Consider the following 14421-nt stretch of genomic DNA (forward strand, 5'->3'; position numbering starts at 1 on the left):
TTGCTAGAAAATGGCTTACAGCCCAATCTTTGGGGCAAGAGATATGAAAAGTATGTTTTCCCAAGAAAATAATACACTTTATTTCCAGATGTGACTGGAAAGACCAGAACTTATGATATAAAAGCTTACATTTATGCTGTTGCATCATATATAAAGGAACATGGTGGTTGTGGGTTATGTAAATCCCAAACTTATGAACAGGAAATGTATACAGTGCATGATAGGTTAAATTTTCTTTATTGTTGTCCCACGCAGGTCCTTTGGAGAGAAAAAAAGATCACAGTGCTGACCAGGTAACTCAATAGGTTAAGTCAAGGTAACTGTTGAAAGATAATAGGACTAGGGAGGTGTTTTATGGCATCTTCTCTCGTGGAGTTCTTAGCACTTCGGACAGTTCCTTTGCCCCCTTCCAGCTGTTATGTGTCGTTCACCAACCGGCTGTATTTAACTTGCCTGCCAAGGTGGACTACTGGCCAGGGGAAGGGCCAATGGTAAGATCGAGGTACAATTCCTTGGACATTCTTTTCAAAGTACTGAAACGGCCTGTACCACCACACCCTGGCCAGGAGGTTCATCTGGGAGGCTTCCTTTAGCACCTGTGATAACAAAGAAACACAGTTTTTCATAACCCGTCCCTTTAAGTTCAAATACATCCCATGTTAAAATTCGCAAGGGCCCTGGGGCCTGCCCTGTGGCCGCCCACATACACTGGCTTCGCCCTGAGCTCACTCTCCTCTGATCCTCACACAGCTGCAAGCTGGGCCCCACCCCAGCAGAAAACCAAGAACCCCAAATCCAGCGGGGCGAGGGAAACGGGGGGCTTGCTTGCCTCCAAGCTCTCAATAAAGAACTCAGTTTCCATTCCCTGTCCTATGCTAAAAATGGAAAGGCATCACAACATGTTAAATATTAAACTGGTGACGGGTCTAGAGTAACAAAGAGGGTGGATATGAAATTAGAAAAAAATTTTCATAGAAGACAAAGAGAGTGTGATACTTGTTTTAGAAGGGAGCGATCTCCTATATCATTACATTAGTATACATTTTCATCTTGATTCTGAAGAGGATCAAGGCAACAAAAACAACACAATCTTGGCTGACTCCCTCTTTTTTTTTTTTGCAGTACTGTGGATGGAACCTAGGGGCATTCTACCTCTGAGCTACACCTATACCCTAGGTCCTATTTTTTAGTCTTATTTATTTATTATTTGTTTTTGTGGGTCTGGGGATGGAACCCAGGGGCATTTAACCTCCAAGCTACACCCCTTGTCCTATTTTTTAATTCTTTATTTTGAAACAGGGTCTCACTAAGTTGCGGAGGGCCTCACTAAGTAGCTGAGGCTGTCCGTAGACCACGATCCTCTGGTCTCAGCCTCCCGAATGCTGGGATTACAAGCGTGCGCCACCATGCCCAGCCACCTGACTCCCTCTTAAGAAAGATAACTTAGTGAGACCATGTTTCAAAAATAAAGAACAAAAAATAGGTCAGGAGGTGTGGCTCAGAGGTCGAATGCCCCTGGGTTCCATCCCAACCCACAAAAAGAAAAAAGAAAAAGAAAGAGAAACTTTTGCCAAGCATGATGGTGTAAGCCTGTAGTCCCAGTCACTTGATAGGCTGGGGCTTGAGCCCAAGGAGTTTAAGGCCAGCTTGGGCAACACAGCAAGACTCCATCTAATCCAGCCAAAAAAAAGGGGGGGGGGGACTTAAGACATGCATGGATTTTTTCTACTCCCCTCCCCTAATACCTGCCCAAGCTAGGAGCCATAGGAGCTAAAATCAAATAGGGGAGATACTCACTTGCTGATTGGCCATGGTGTGGTACCACCAGAAGAGTCTCGTGGTGATGTAGTACGCCACCACCACGTCCACAGTGTAGTGGTCATGCGCTAGGAGAATACAGAAGATTCCAACGACGCTGAGAAGCCAGCAAATCCAGTGGTACCACCAGAGTCGTCGAGGGGAATCTGCCAAGAGGAGAAATCCACAATCAAATAACATTATTCCGATAACACCAAGCACACCCAACCATGTCTTTACTACAGCACTTCTGGGTCTAATTACCTGAGGTCTTCCTTCTTTAAACAGACCTCTTGGGCTAGAAACCTAAAGGCTTTCGTTTAGCTATAAACAAGGTTAGAATGAAACAGCTCTTTATATAATGATTTTACTAGTGATTCATATTTGGTTATTACTTGATTCATATAATCGTAAATTCTGTTTAAAATATAGGTCTAATTAAAGAAAGGATATCATACTCCTCTACGCTATCCATTGGCATTCAAATAAGCTTACCTATAGCTAATTTAAGGTTAATTCTCTATAAAAAATTAGTACGTATTGACACACAAATCCTTGCACAGGGAGTAGGGGATTAGAACTGAGACAACTGTCTTATCTGTTTTCCATGTTCTGTAACTATAATCTGAAAGTCATTGAGATTTCCATTTCTCAATACAAATAAAAGAATCAGATGCTTGGGAACTTTAGTTCAAATTCTTTCCCAGAGGTAGAACTGTGTCAGAAAAATACTCATCTCTAGCCAGATCCTGGGAGTCTACAGAAGGAAACATCAAAATGTCTATGACCATGGTCTGCCTCTCGGTCTGCATCTCAGTGTGTAGGAATTCAGAGGATACGGAATTTTAGGCAACATGTTTTTGAATGGATCTGCCTTCCCCACACCAGGGGAGAAGGTGGAAGTTTTTACTGGATTCTGAAGAAGGCCAAGCATTAGCATTCATCCAGCCAGTATTCACTGGGCATCTGTGGTATGCCAGGCATGGGTACTGCCCTAGGGATCGGGGTCAATGAACAGAGAGGCAAAGGGCCTGCCCTGTGGGAGACACGTTCTGGAGGGAAGAGAGACCGGAGGCCAATTATAATAAATAACATGTATACTATACTCGAAGGTATTAAAGGCTACAGGAAAATTAAAAAGGTGAATAGGATAAGGGGGACCAGAAATAGAAGAAATGATGGAGGTTTGCAGTTTTCAAGGCATGATTATGGCAGGAATATATTTCAGTAAGGTACCTATTACCTTAACAATACAACAGGAGAGAACATTAGTTCTCTGTGAAATTCCATTAGTGTTCAGGTATGCTATCTACTTTCATTTAATTTTCATAACTCCTTTGGCCCCTTTCTCTCTCAGTACCCTCCATTTCTCTCTATTCATGATGGCCACATGGTAGTTCAGACGATCACCACTCTTTCCTTGATTATAGCAACAGCTGACCACCTAATTTTTCCTCTGAACTCCAGCCTCATCCCTCTCTAGTCCGTCCCGCCAGCTGCTACAAGAGGAGTTTCTTCCTCTCAGAGAACAAGAAAGATGACACTGGTCCACTGGTTCCAACCCTTTGATGGACATCCATCTCTACGGGATCGAAGGCCAGGCTCTGTACTCTGGCCTAGGGAACCCTCCACGATCTGGTTCCTACGTACCTGTCCATTCTCATTTCTCAATATCACTCACATTTAGAATTCCAACCATGGAAACCAGTAAATGCCACAATGCTCCCAGTACACCTCCAGACTGCCATGTGCAGCTCTTGTCTGGGAAACCATGGCAGCTAAATTTACTTATGGCTTTTCATGGAAACTGCCTGAATAATGCTCCTTAAACTGCTTTTAAGAGCAAAATATTGAGTACCACTAGCTTCTCCTTCCCTCCCTCCCAGTGCTGGGTATTGAACTCAGGTGCACTCTACCACTGAGCTGTATCCCCAGCCCTTCTTAAAATTTTTGGTTTTGAGACAGGTTCTGTGTTGCCCAGGCTGGTCTCAACCTTACAATCCTCCTGCCTCTGCCTTCTCAGTAGCTGGGATTACAGGTATGTGCCACTATTCCCAGCTTTGTTTCACAATAATGTGTGTATGTATATGTGTGTGTGTGTGTGTGTGTGTGTGTGTGTGTGTGTGTGTGTGTTGCAATACATATATTTAAAATATATATGTATGTGTATATATACACACATATGTATATATTTTGATACTGGGGGATTGAACCCCAGGTATAATAACCCAGGAGTATTATACCTCTGAGCTATACCCCTAGACCCATTTTTAAAATTTTCATTTTCAAACAGTGTCTTATTAAGTTGCTGAAAATCTTGTTAAATTGCTAAGGTTGGACTTGAACCTGTGATCCTTCTGTATTAGCTTCCCAAGTACTGGGATTGCAGGTGTACCACCATGTCCAGCTTACAGTAACATATTTTGACCTTTTCTTTCCTTTCTTTTCCTGGTACTGGGGATTGAATCCAGGAGCATTCTACTTCTAAGCTAAGCCCCGGCTCCTTTTTTGTTTTGAGACAATATCTCACTAGGTTGCTGAGAGTGTCACTTCATTGCTGAGGCTGTCCTTGAACCTATAATCCTCCTGGCTCAGCCTCTCAAGTACTGGGATTACAGGATACACCATCACGCCCAGTTTAAGTAATTTCTTAAAGGAGATTTCCCATTTAGCTCTAGACTTATCCCTGGGTCCAAGGCCTGCCTGTCTGCCTTTCTTTCTTTTCTTTTTTCTTTTCTTTTCTTTTTTGGTGGTACTGGGGTTCCTGGAAGCCCTTCTACCTCCGGGCTACACTCCCAGACCTATTTTTACATTTTTATTTGGAAACAGGGTCTCCTAAGCCAGCAGGCACGGCTGGCTTCGAACCTGCGCGATCCTCCTGTCTCCGCCTCGGTGCGCCACCACGCCCGGCTAAAGGTCCAAGGCCTTTCTGAGGGCAGAGACATCACCTGACCCGTTGCTGTACCTGCAGCATGTGGCACATGGTCGAGTGCTTGAAAACATGGCCGCTGAGTCAACAAACCCTCTTCTATTATCCCACCAGGCTGGAGGCTGGATTTGTGTGTCCTTAGCAGATTTCCTTCTGGCTCCTTACGGTAGCTGCATCACTGGCTCATAATACACTCCAAAGGCTTTTCTAGAAACTGCCTCCACCCCAGGACAAGATGCCCCCTCGAGAAGCACAGTCCATGCCCTTCCATACTTCTTACTTAGCCGCACCCGGGCCTGCTGCCCAGCTGGGCCGGCGCCCTCCTCAAGCCTGTCCTGCTTCAGCGGACCGCCCATGAAACCCAATTTCCAAAGGGGAAGTGGCAGGTGAGGAAATAAGGAAAGGCTGTTTTCGACTTACACTCTTTGATAAATAAGTAGGTGAGAGTTAGCATGACCGTGTGGCCGCTGTAGAGATAGTCCCCACACATGTTGTGAGAGCCAGTGATAGACAAGCCACCTCCAGCAATGAGCTTCATTATCCTCCGCAGCTGGGCTTCCCAATCTCCAAACAGCTGGCGGGAGAGCAGAAAACAAGATTACTAGCTCACCTGACCATATACTACGATCACCACTCACATGCAGAACTAGGCTTTACTAAGACGCAATATCCCCAAGCATTGTGGACCACGCTAAGCAGCCCCTAGAAACAACACAGACCCTGCAGGGGGAGTGCCGGCTTGCTTCGGAACCTTCCTTCATGTTAGCACTTTTTATAGTCCATTCCCCCATTTTTTTTTTTTTTTTTTTGGTGGTACTGGGGTTCCTGGAAGCCCTTCTACCCCTGGGCTACACTCCCAGATCTATTTTATATTTTTGAAACAGGGTCTCTTACGCCAGAGCGGCTGGCTTCGAACCTGCGCGATCCTCCTGTCTCCGCCTCCCAAGCGTGGGGATTACAAGCGTGTGCGCCACCACACCCGGCCCATTCCCCAATTTTTAAAAACTGTATCAGAGCAGAGCTTGGTGGTGCACACCTGTAATCCCAGTTCTTGGGAGTCTGAAACAGGAGACTGCAGGTTTGAGGACAGCCTCAGCAATGCAGTGATGCCCTCAGCAACCTAGCAAGATCCTGTTTCAAAACAAAATATCGAAAGGGCTGAGGGTGCAGCTTGGAGGTAGGATGCCCCTGAGTTCAAACTCCTGTTATCATAAAAATAAAACAAAACCAAAAATAACTGTATCAGAAAAAGAAAACCGATGGACTTATTGATTTATCAAAATTTCTGTTTGGAAAAAGAAAAATAATTATTTATTTTGCAGTGCTGGGGATGGAACCCAGGGGCATTCTACCTCTGAGCTACACCCCCAGCCCGATTTTTTTTATTCTTTATTTTGAAACAGGTCTCACTAAGTTGCGGAGGGCCTCACTTAAGTGGCTGAGGCTGGCCCCGAATCTGCGATCCTCCTGTCTCAGCCTCCCAAGTACTGGGATTACAAGTATGTGCCACCACGCTCGGCTGAAAAAGACAATTTAAACCTCTAGGAAAAGTTTAGAGAGGTATATTTACCACCCTTAGCCTCGTGGACAACTGTTCTACTAACTTAGCCAAAGTAGCTGAAGGGTGGGGGCAGTCAAATGCAGGAGGCAAGGGACTCCATAGGATGTACTCCAATCTCTTGAAGTCATGTCAATCAGTGTTTTCCCCTTATAGTAAGAGTAGAAAAAGTTGATAAATTCCTCTATCTGCTTACGATGCAAGGCTGAGCTGGACATCAGAGTAGTCAACGGTTTGAACAACACACTTGCTGCAACTTACATTTGCTCTCTGTCCAATAAGACACACGCTTATCTGCATTTTATGCTTGTCACTACCTTTTGAAATTCTAGTTGTCCAATGAACTCACCCACAATCCCATTTCAAAATGTAGTTGATAGCTCTCTAGCTTTAGAAAACACATGTTTCATTATTATTTCCCTTTACGAAAAGTCATCAAGATTCCTGGTAAAGGACAGCAGGCTGCAGAGACCTCACAGAAGATATGGAACCTCCCAATGCAAATGTTCAGCACAACAGAAGAAAAAAGAGGCCTACACTGGACGACTCGGGCTCGTGGAACTTCAGAAACTGGGGACGAAGAAGAGACACTATGGCCTCTAGAGATTACAAACAAGCGTTATAGGAAGGCTCATTAGAAAGATTTTTAAAGCAACAGCAGAAAACAAGGCTTTTGGAAAAATGCCTTCAAATTCTTAGGGAAGGTGATTTCCAACTTAGAATTCTATACCTAGGCATATTACAACTATGCATAAATCAGAGGATAAGTTAAAACCATTCTGATATATATATATGTAAGATTTTAAAATATTTTCCATTTATATACTCTTTTCTAGAAACCACAGGAGTTATGTTCTGTAGTGAGCAAGCACGGAGGAAGGAAGAAACGGGCCTGGCTGCCAGCGAGGGGAGGGAGTGCTGTGTAGCAGCCCACACATGCGGAGGGAGGGGCCAGCCACGGGCTGGGGAGATGTCCTTAAGGAGCAGGGAGTAACAGCATAGTGCCTGCACTGCACTAAGACTAGAGCCATCACTGGGGGCGAGTAAGTACACAAGAAGCAAAGGCGACTGTTAACTCTACAGGAAGCAAAGTATTGTGCAAAAAAGAAAACTATTGGAGACCACATGGAGTGACTCCAAATAGCATTTATCAAGCTGCAATAATGCAGGCTCCGTAAAGTAAGCCAAACAAAGGTCCAAGAGGTGCAGAGCACAGGACAGGAATCCAGGAAGAGCGGAGTGGGAGGGGAGGGATGGAGGAAGGAAGGAGGCACAGGAACACGGAGTCCTCACCCGAGACACCTGGAAATCAGTGATCGAGAAAGCCTGCATGCGAAACTTAGAGTGCCGATATTCCCACATCACTGAGACACAGGTGAGTAATCACATTAAAAGATCTGTAGGGCCGGGCCTGGTGGCGCGCGCTTGTAATCCCAGTTTGTAATCCCAGCATTCGGGAGGCTGAGACCTGGAGGATCGCGGTTCGCGGACAGCCTCAGCTACTTAGTGAGGCCCTCCGCAACTCAGTGAGACCCGGTTTCAAAATAAAGAATAAAAAATAGGGCAGGGGGTGTAGCTCGGATGGCAAATGTCCCTGGGTTCCATCCCCAGACCTGCAATAAATAAATAAATAAATATAATTAAATAAAAGATCTGTAGGGCTGGGCGTGGTGGTGTACACTTGTAATTCCCGCGCTTGGGAGGCGGAGACAGGTGTATTGCTCAGGTTCAAAGCCAGCCGCGCTGGCTTAAGAGACCTTGTTTCCAAATAAAAAAGTATATAAAATAGGTCTGGGAGTGTAGCCCGGAGGAAGAAAGGTTTCCAGGAACCCCAGTACCACAAAAAAAAAAAAGAAAAAAAAAGAAAAAGAAAAATAAGAAAAATCTGTAGGAAAGGATGTAATTCCAGCATTTCAGAGGCTGTGGGTCCCAGGCAGCCTAAGCTAAGGGAGGCCCTTCACAACTGAGTGAGACCCAGTTTCAAATTAAAGAACAACAACAAAAAATAGGGCAGGGGGTGTAGCTCAGAGGTCAAGTGCCCCTGAAGTTCATTCTTAGACCCGGAAAAAAAAAAATCTGTAAAAAGAGTCTAAGATACGGTGGTAGCTGGGCGTAGTGGCACACACCTGTAATCCCGGTACTTGGGAGGCTGAGGCAGGAGGATTGCAGGTTTGAAACCAACCTCAGCAATTAGTGAGGCTCTCAGCAACTCAGCAAGACTCTGTGTAGCTCAGAGGTAGAATGGTCCTCGGTTCAATCCCCAGTACAGGAAAGAGGGAAGAAAGGAAGGGAGGAAAGGGGAGAGGAAGGGAGGGAGAAGGAGTTGAAAGGAAGAAGAAAAGGGGCTGAAATGGGTGCAGTGCCAGGAGACTATTGTTTCTCAGGAGGAGTCTGATAGACTCGTTTTTATTTTTTAAACTGCATACCTATACAATCATGATGAAGTTTTGCCACAGCATTTTCATGCAGATCTTGAAAAAGCTCGATCAGGGGATCCGCAACGGCGTAGACCTCTCATGAAGTATGTCTAGCATTCCTTTCTTCATAAAATTATCTTGGGATTATTTGGATTAATATGTATAATTGGAATTTTATGTATAAACATTATAACTAAAAACTGATAGGCAGCAGCTTGTGAGAGGCTCAGACAGCAAAGATTCTTTCCCAAGGATGAAGATATTGGGCCAAATATTAAGTTCAAACTGACCTTAGTTAGAGCCACTGTATACGATTAAGTTTGAGACAGCCTTGTAAAATAAGACAAAGTATACTATGTCCAGCACCCTTGCCCTAAACTTTATAAAAAATAATAATTTTTACTGTCCTTGACAATCCTGCTTGCATGACTATTCACTTGCTTTTCTGCCAACAAAAGAAGTATAAAAGTTGTAACAAATCCTGAATAAAACGGAGAAGTCTGAATCTGAATTCGTGTGGTCTTCTTCTCTTATCGACCTCGGTTTCCCCTCACCTTCACACGAACCTCGACTCTGCTAGGGCTGGACCCTGGCAAAGTTTTTCTAAAGCTTCAAATGAAAAGTTTGGTGTAGCTCTGTCACAACTATGGACAGTATGCAGAAGAAAATCATGGCGAGGTACCTGGGGTACCTCCTCAATTTAGATGATTACAAATTATCTTCCCCAATTCCCTCTGTATTTTGGAAACTGTAAATCACATTCCCAAGGCAGAATCTCTCCATAATTTGCCTTCTATTTGAGCAAGAAGTCTTTGGCTGGTTGCTGTGTGTTAGGGAGACGGATTCTAAAGCAAACAGGACACTGAGGGAAACAGCAAAAACAAACAGACAAAATTATAAATGTTGCATTTCCTGCAGGTGTCCTTAAAACGCCTAGCCTTTTAAAAATATCTCCCCATGTTTGCCAAAATTCTGCAAGGGAAAAGCCTCTTCAAGCTCAGCGGAGAGCAGGAAAAGAGGATGGATGTTTACCAGTATGTAAAAAAAATTTAATTGTGTTTAAGAAGCAAACTGCAAGGCAAATTGTAAGACAATGGCAGCAGAAACAATTTAACATCTTTATCATGTACACAGCACACAAAGACCAAATAAAATAAAACCAGCTCAGCAAATGAAATTTACCAGTGGACAAAGTATATGACCAGATGGAGGCATAAACTCTGAACAAATAGAAACAAAAATCACCATAACAGGAGCTCACATTTCCCCATGCCAAGCTAAGAACACTTAAAAAAAAAGGAAAAGTACCAATGATGAGGTGCTTTTAGGGGAGGGGAGGGAAGGGAAGGAGCTGACAGCAGGGATGTCCGCACAGCAGAATAGGGAGGGGTGGATCTGAACCATATATGGGGTTAAACCATACCTCTCCCACTGATTGGCTGTGTGAGCCTAGGGACAACATCCTAATCCTAATTTCCTCCCTATCTCTCCCTCTCTCCTTCCTTCCTTCCTTCCTTCCTTCCTTCCTTCCTTCCGATTGAACCCAGGGGCATTCTAACTCCCAGCTACACCCCCAGCCCTACTGTATTTTTTACTTGGATGCATGGTCTCCCGACACTGTTGTGGGCCTCGCTAAGCTGCTGAGACTGGCCTCACATCATGATCCTCCTGTCTCCGCTTCCCAAGTACTGGGATTACGTGTGTGCACCACCACACCTGGCTCTAGACCTCAGTTTTCTCATCTGCACTTTGGAAGGATACAATTATGATCATTGGCAAAAATTCTCTTAAATAAAACAGTCACCAGAGTCCACCAGTAACTGAAGTAGCTATAACCTCTGACCCAGTTATATTGTTTCTGGAAGTCTACCTCTAAGAAAAGATTCCAAATATGAAGGAAAGCTTTCTGGGAAAACATTCCACTTTAACATTACTTATAAAAGCAGCTAATGGTGGTATTGTCAAATAGCGACTCCCTTGCTATTTGGAGTTGGGTGCAGGGACAATACTGGCAAGATGGGCAGTCCAGGGTACATCCTCGGGCTCTGAGCTAATCCCACTGACCCAGGAGCTGATGCGATTCATATGCACATGAAAGTTTGCAGCCGGGCGTGGTGGCACACGCTTGTAATCCCAGCGCTTGGGATGCTGAGACAGGAGGATCACAGAGGTTCGAAGCCAGCCTCAGTTCTTAGTGAGGCTCTCAGCAACTTAGTGAGATTAGTGAGGCTCTCAGCAACTTAGTGAGACCCTGTTTCCAAATAAATAAAGCAGAAAATAGGTCTGGGAGTATAGCCCAGGGGTAGAAATCCCCTAGGTTCCATACCCAGTACCACAAAAAAAAAAAAAAAAAAAAGTCTGTGAAGCACTGGGCCAGGCTATGAACGCTTAACGAATCAGTATAAATAAGTTTGCAGTGATTGTGTAGGACATTTATGGTGTAAACACTTTTCTCTATTAAAAGGGAACAGAAAATAAAATGTTCAATAAAATTCTAGTTATATTTAAAAAAAATTATAACCATAAAAAGTCTAGATTCTCAGGGTAACAAGGAAATGGGGAGGTTTTTTCTTTCCCCCAGTCTCTGGTACAGGGAAGCTTCCTTTTCTCTCCTTAGGCCAGAGAGGGAAGGATTCCCTTCAAGTTCTGTCTGCAGTGAGTGTAGTTCTGGTATCTGTGTTGCTTTTAAGTCCAGGCAGGAGACACGCGTGAGAAACAAATGCAAAACAAAAATTGGGGCTGGATCTTCATACTTTGCATTTTGGTTTTCTTTCCCAATCTGCTGCCTCTATCTATCTTCCTTCCTTCCTTCCATCCATCCATCCATCCATCCATCCATCCATCCAATCCAATTATCTATACCAGAGAATGAACCCAGGGACATTCTATTTCTGAGTTATAGCCTCAGTCCTTTTTATTCTTGTTTATTTTTTTGTTTTGAAACAAAACTAGGTTTTTGCTAGGTTGCTGAGAGTCCTGATACTTGCTGAGGCTGTCCTTGAACCTGAGATCCTTCTGTCTCAGCCTCCCGAGCACTGGGATTACAAGTGTGCACCAGCACACCTATGCTCACACACACTTATTGTGTCACCCAGAGCAACTCCCTGTCCTGCAAGCTCCTTTCATGGTAAGTGTCCTGCACAGGAACACCACTTTTAACTTGTACTGCACTTTAAACATACCTTTTTAGGTTTACACACACAAATACTTATAATTGTGTTATGACTGCCTGCAGTATTCAGTATAGTCATATACTGTACATGTCTGTAGTCCGGGCTAGGTGTGTAGTAGGCTATAGCATCTAGGTTTGTGTAAGCACTCCCTATGGCATTGCACAATAGTGAAATATCACCTAACTATTCATATGGAGAATGTACTCTTCTCGCTAAAAGGCTACTTGTGCACTGCCAGACCCTCACATACTTGGAAAACCAGGAAATGGGTGCATATAACCTGACCTTTCCTTCAGGAGTCTCAGTGCCGTAGAGAAGTAATCATGCCACGCACCAACTTTCATGAAGTGCCAAGCATCCGTCAGAGTGCTCGTTCATTCAATCACTCATTTGACTAGGAACCTACCTACCAGGGGAAATTGTTTACTGATCCCGAAAGACAGTCTTCCTTCAAAACAGAAAATTCACTATTATCCATGAAATGCCCCCAAAGCTGCTTCTTGAACACCCAAAACAAATTCCAAGCTTTAGGTTTTCCATCAATTTTCCCCTTGAGTCCCCCCAAACCTGTCAGGTGGTTGGTGCAGATATTATGATGTCCATCTTACAGATGGGGAAGTAAACAGAGAAGCTACTGGGCAGCACACCACCCGGCGACTCAGGATCAGAACCCAGAAGTCTTACCTCTAAGTCAAACAGTCTTGCTTTTAGGAAAGTGGAAAGGGCCTGCTACTTTTTTTTTTTTTTTTTTTTGGTGGTACTGGGGATGGAACCCTTCTACTTCTGGGCTACACTCCCAGACCTATTTTACATTTTATTTGGAAACAGGGTCTCTTAAGCCAGCGCGCGCGGCTGGCTTTGAACCTGCGCGGTCCTCCTGTCTCCGCCTCCCAAGCGCGGGGATTACAAGCGTGCGCCACCACGCCCGGCTTCAAACATTTTCTGAAATGACGACAGCGTCCAAGTGTGGACAATGTCTAGGTTCACCTTTGTTTTTCTGGTAGGACTGAATCCTGATTACCTTCTGCCTCCTTAAACGAGGTGCTCTCAATCTGATTTTAACTTCCCTTTTCTATACGCGGTGCCACACTGGCCCCAGGTTCACTTTTACAGGAGCAAGAATGAGCAAACATCTAACCTCAAACTCCACTGTGGGTGAACCACGGAGGTGGCCGGGACAAACCATCTTACCCATTATTCTGGCCTAAAATTTCTCATTTGCAAAATGGCAAGACCAACACTTCCTCAACCTTCACTCCCACCCACCAAAGTGAGCTAATTTTGTTTACAAAATGACTGTTAAATAATTTTAGACAGCGTCGCTATTATTCTCAACTCAGATCAATCTTTCAGTTTTTCTTTTTAAGTGAGAACTCAATGCCTAACAGCTAACAAATGAATGGGAATAACTCTCCCCAGCTCTGCAGCCCTGCAGGGTGCTCCTCTGCCACCATCTCTTGGGCACTCAAGAGACTTTTCTGAATTCTCACTCCATATTGGCAATTGCTCCACTCCTGGAAAGATGTGGTTTCATCCACAAATACTACGCCCACCCACCAGGACTGACGAGAGGGCGAGGTATTACACTCTACTCCTCTTACAAGTCACATAGACAACCGTTCAAAAGATTTTTCTCTCCACTCGGCTACGAAGAATTTGGCTATGTTTTCCCATTCTCAAATGTACTCATCAATTCTTATATTAAGCAGGCTTTTTTAAATTGGGGGGTCTTTGCTGGGAGTTGTGGCACACACTTGCAATCCCCACACTTGGGAGAGGAGACAGGAGGATCATGCAGGTTTGCTGTCAGCCGTGCTGGCTTAAGAGACCCTGTTTCCAAATAAAAATATAAAAAATAGGTGTCTGGGAGTGTAGCCTGGAGGTAGAAGGGTTTCCAGGAACCCCAGTACCACAATAATTAATAATAATAATAATAATAATAATAATAATAATAATAATTGGGGGTCTTTATGTAATTACGAGCAATAAAACAATCCTTCACTGGCTTCTTATTAAAAATATTTAAATCTTTTATGGCTTTTAATAAGGAGATGTATCAAAGGCTTCATAAATCTTAAAGAAGATCAGCTATAAATTTCCCTTACCCATATTCTTATTTAGCACATTAAAGAAATTCAATATTTGAGTCAGGCAAGATTTCTATTTAACAAAATGACATTTGCTTTAAATGAGAACCTTCAGCCTGCTTTGTGATGAGAAGAGACTTGCCAGCAAAAGTTGCCCTGGCTTTTACTTTGGAAATTTCTACATCTGGAGACAGTAATGAACACGGAAGGCACTTCATGTTGACTCATTATCAGCACTGCTTCTCCTTTCTCTCCCCACTTTTTTCCAAATAAGCTAAGTTTTCTGATGTCATACTCAAGAAACTTAACAATGAAGCAGGGTGGTGGTGCATGCCTGTAAACCCAGTACTCAGAAAGCTGTGACAGGAGGATCACAGATTCGAGGCTAGCCTCAGCAACTTAGCGAAACCCTGTTTCAAAACAGAAAAATAAGAAGGGCTAGGGTATAGCTCAGAGGTAG

General features: G+C 44.0%; 1 protein-coding gene across 1 annotated transcript in view; it reads right to left on the minus strand.

Moving 5' to 3' along the window:
* Positions 1–416: 416 nt before the first annotated feature.
* The window catches only part of LOC308262738 (phosphatidylcholine:ceramide cholinephosphotransferase 1), a gene marked incomplete at its 3' end in the record, with an annotated part of 37770 nt that continues 23765 nt past the window's right edge, over positions 417–14421 (minus strand). Inside the window, exons 3-5 of the mRNA XM_080695375.1 lie at positions 5147–5300; positions 1798–1964; positions 417–596 (exon numbers count right to left, since the gene is read on the minus strand). Of these exons, the coding sequence (XP_080551501.1) occupies positions 417–596; positions 1798–1964; positions 5147–5300 (501 nt within the window). The remainder of the gene's footprint in view (positions 597–1797; positions 1965–5146; positions 5301–14421) is intronic.

Source organism: Muscardinus avellanarius, assembly GCF_963383645.1.
Source record: "Muscardinus avellanarius genome assembly, chromosome: 4".
NCBI lineage: Eukaryota > Metazoa > Chordata > Mammalia > Rodentia > Gliridae > Muscardinus > Muscardinus avellanarius.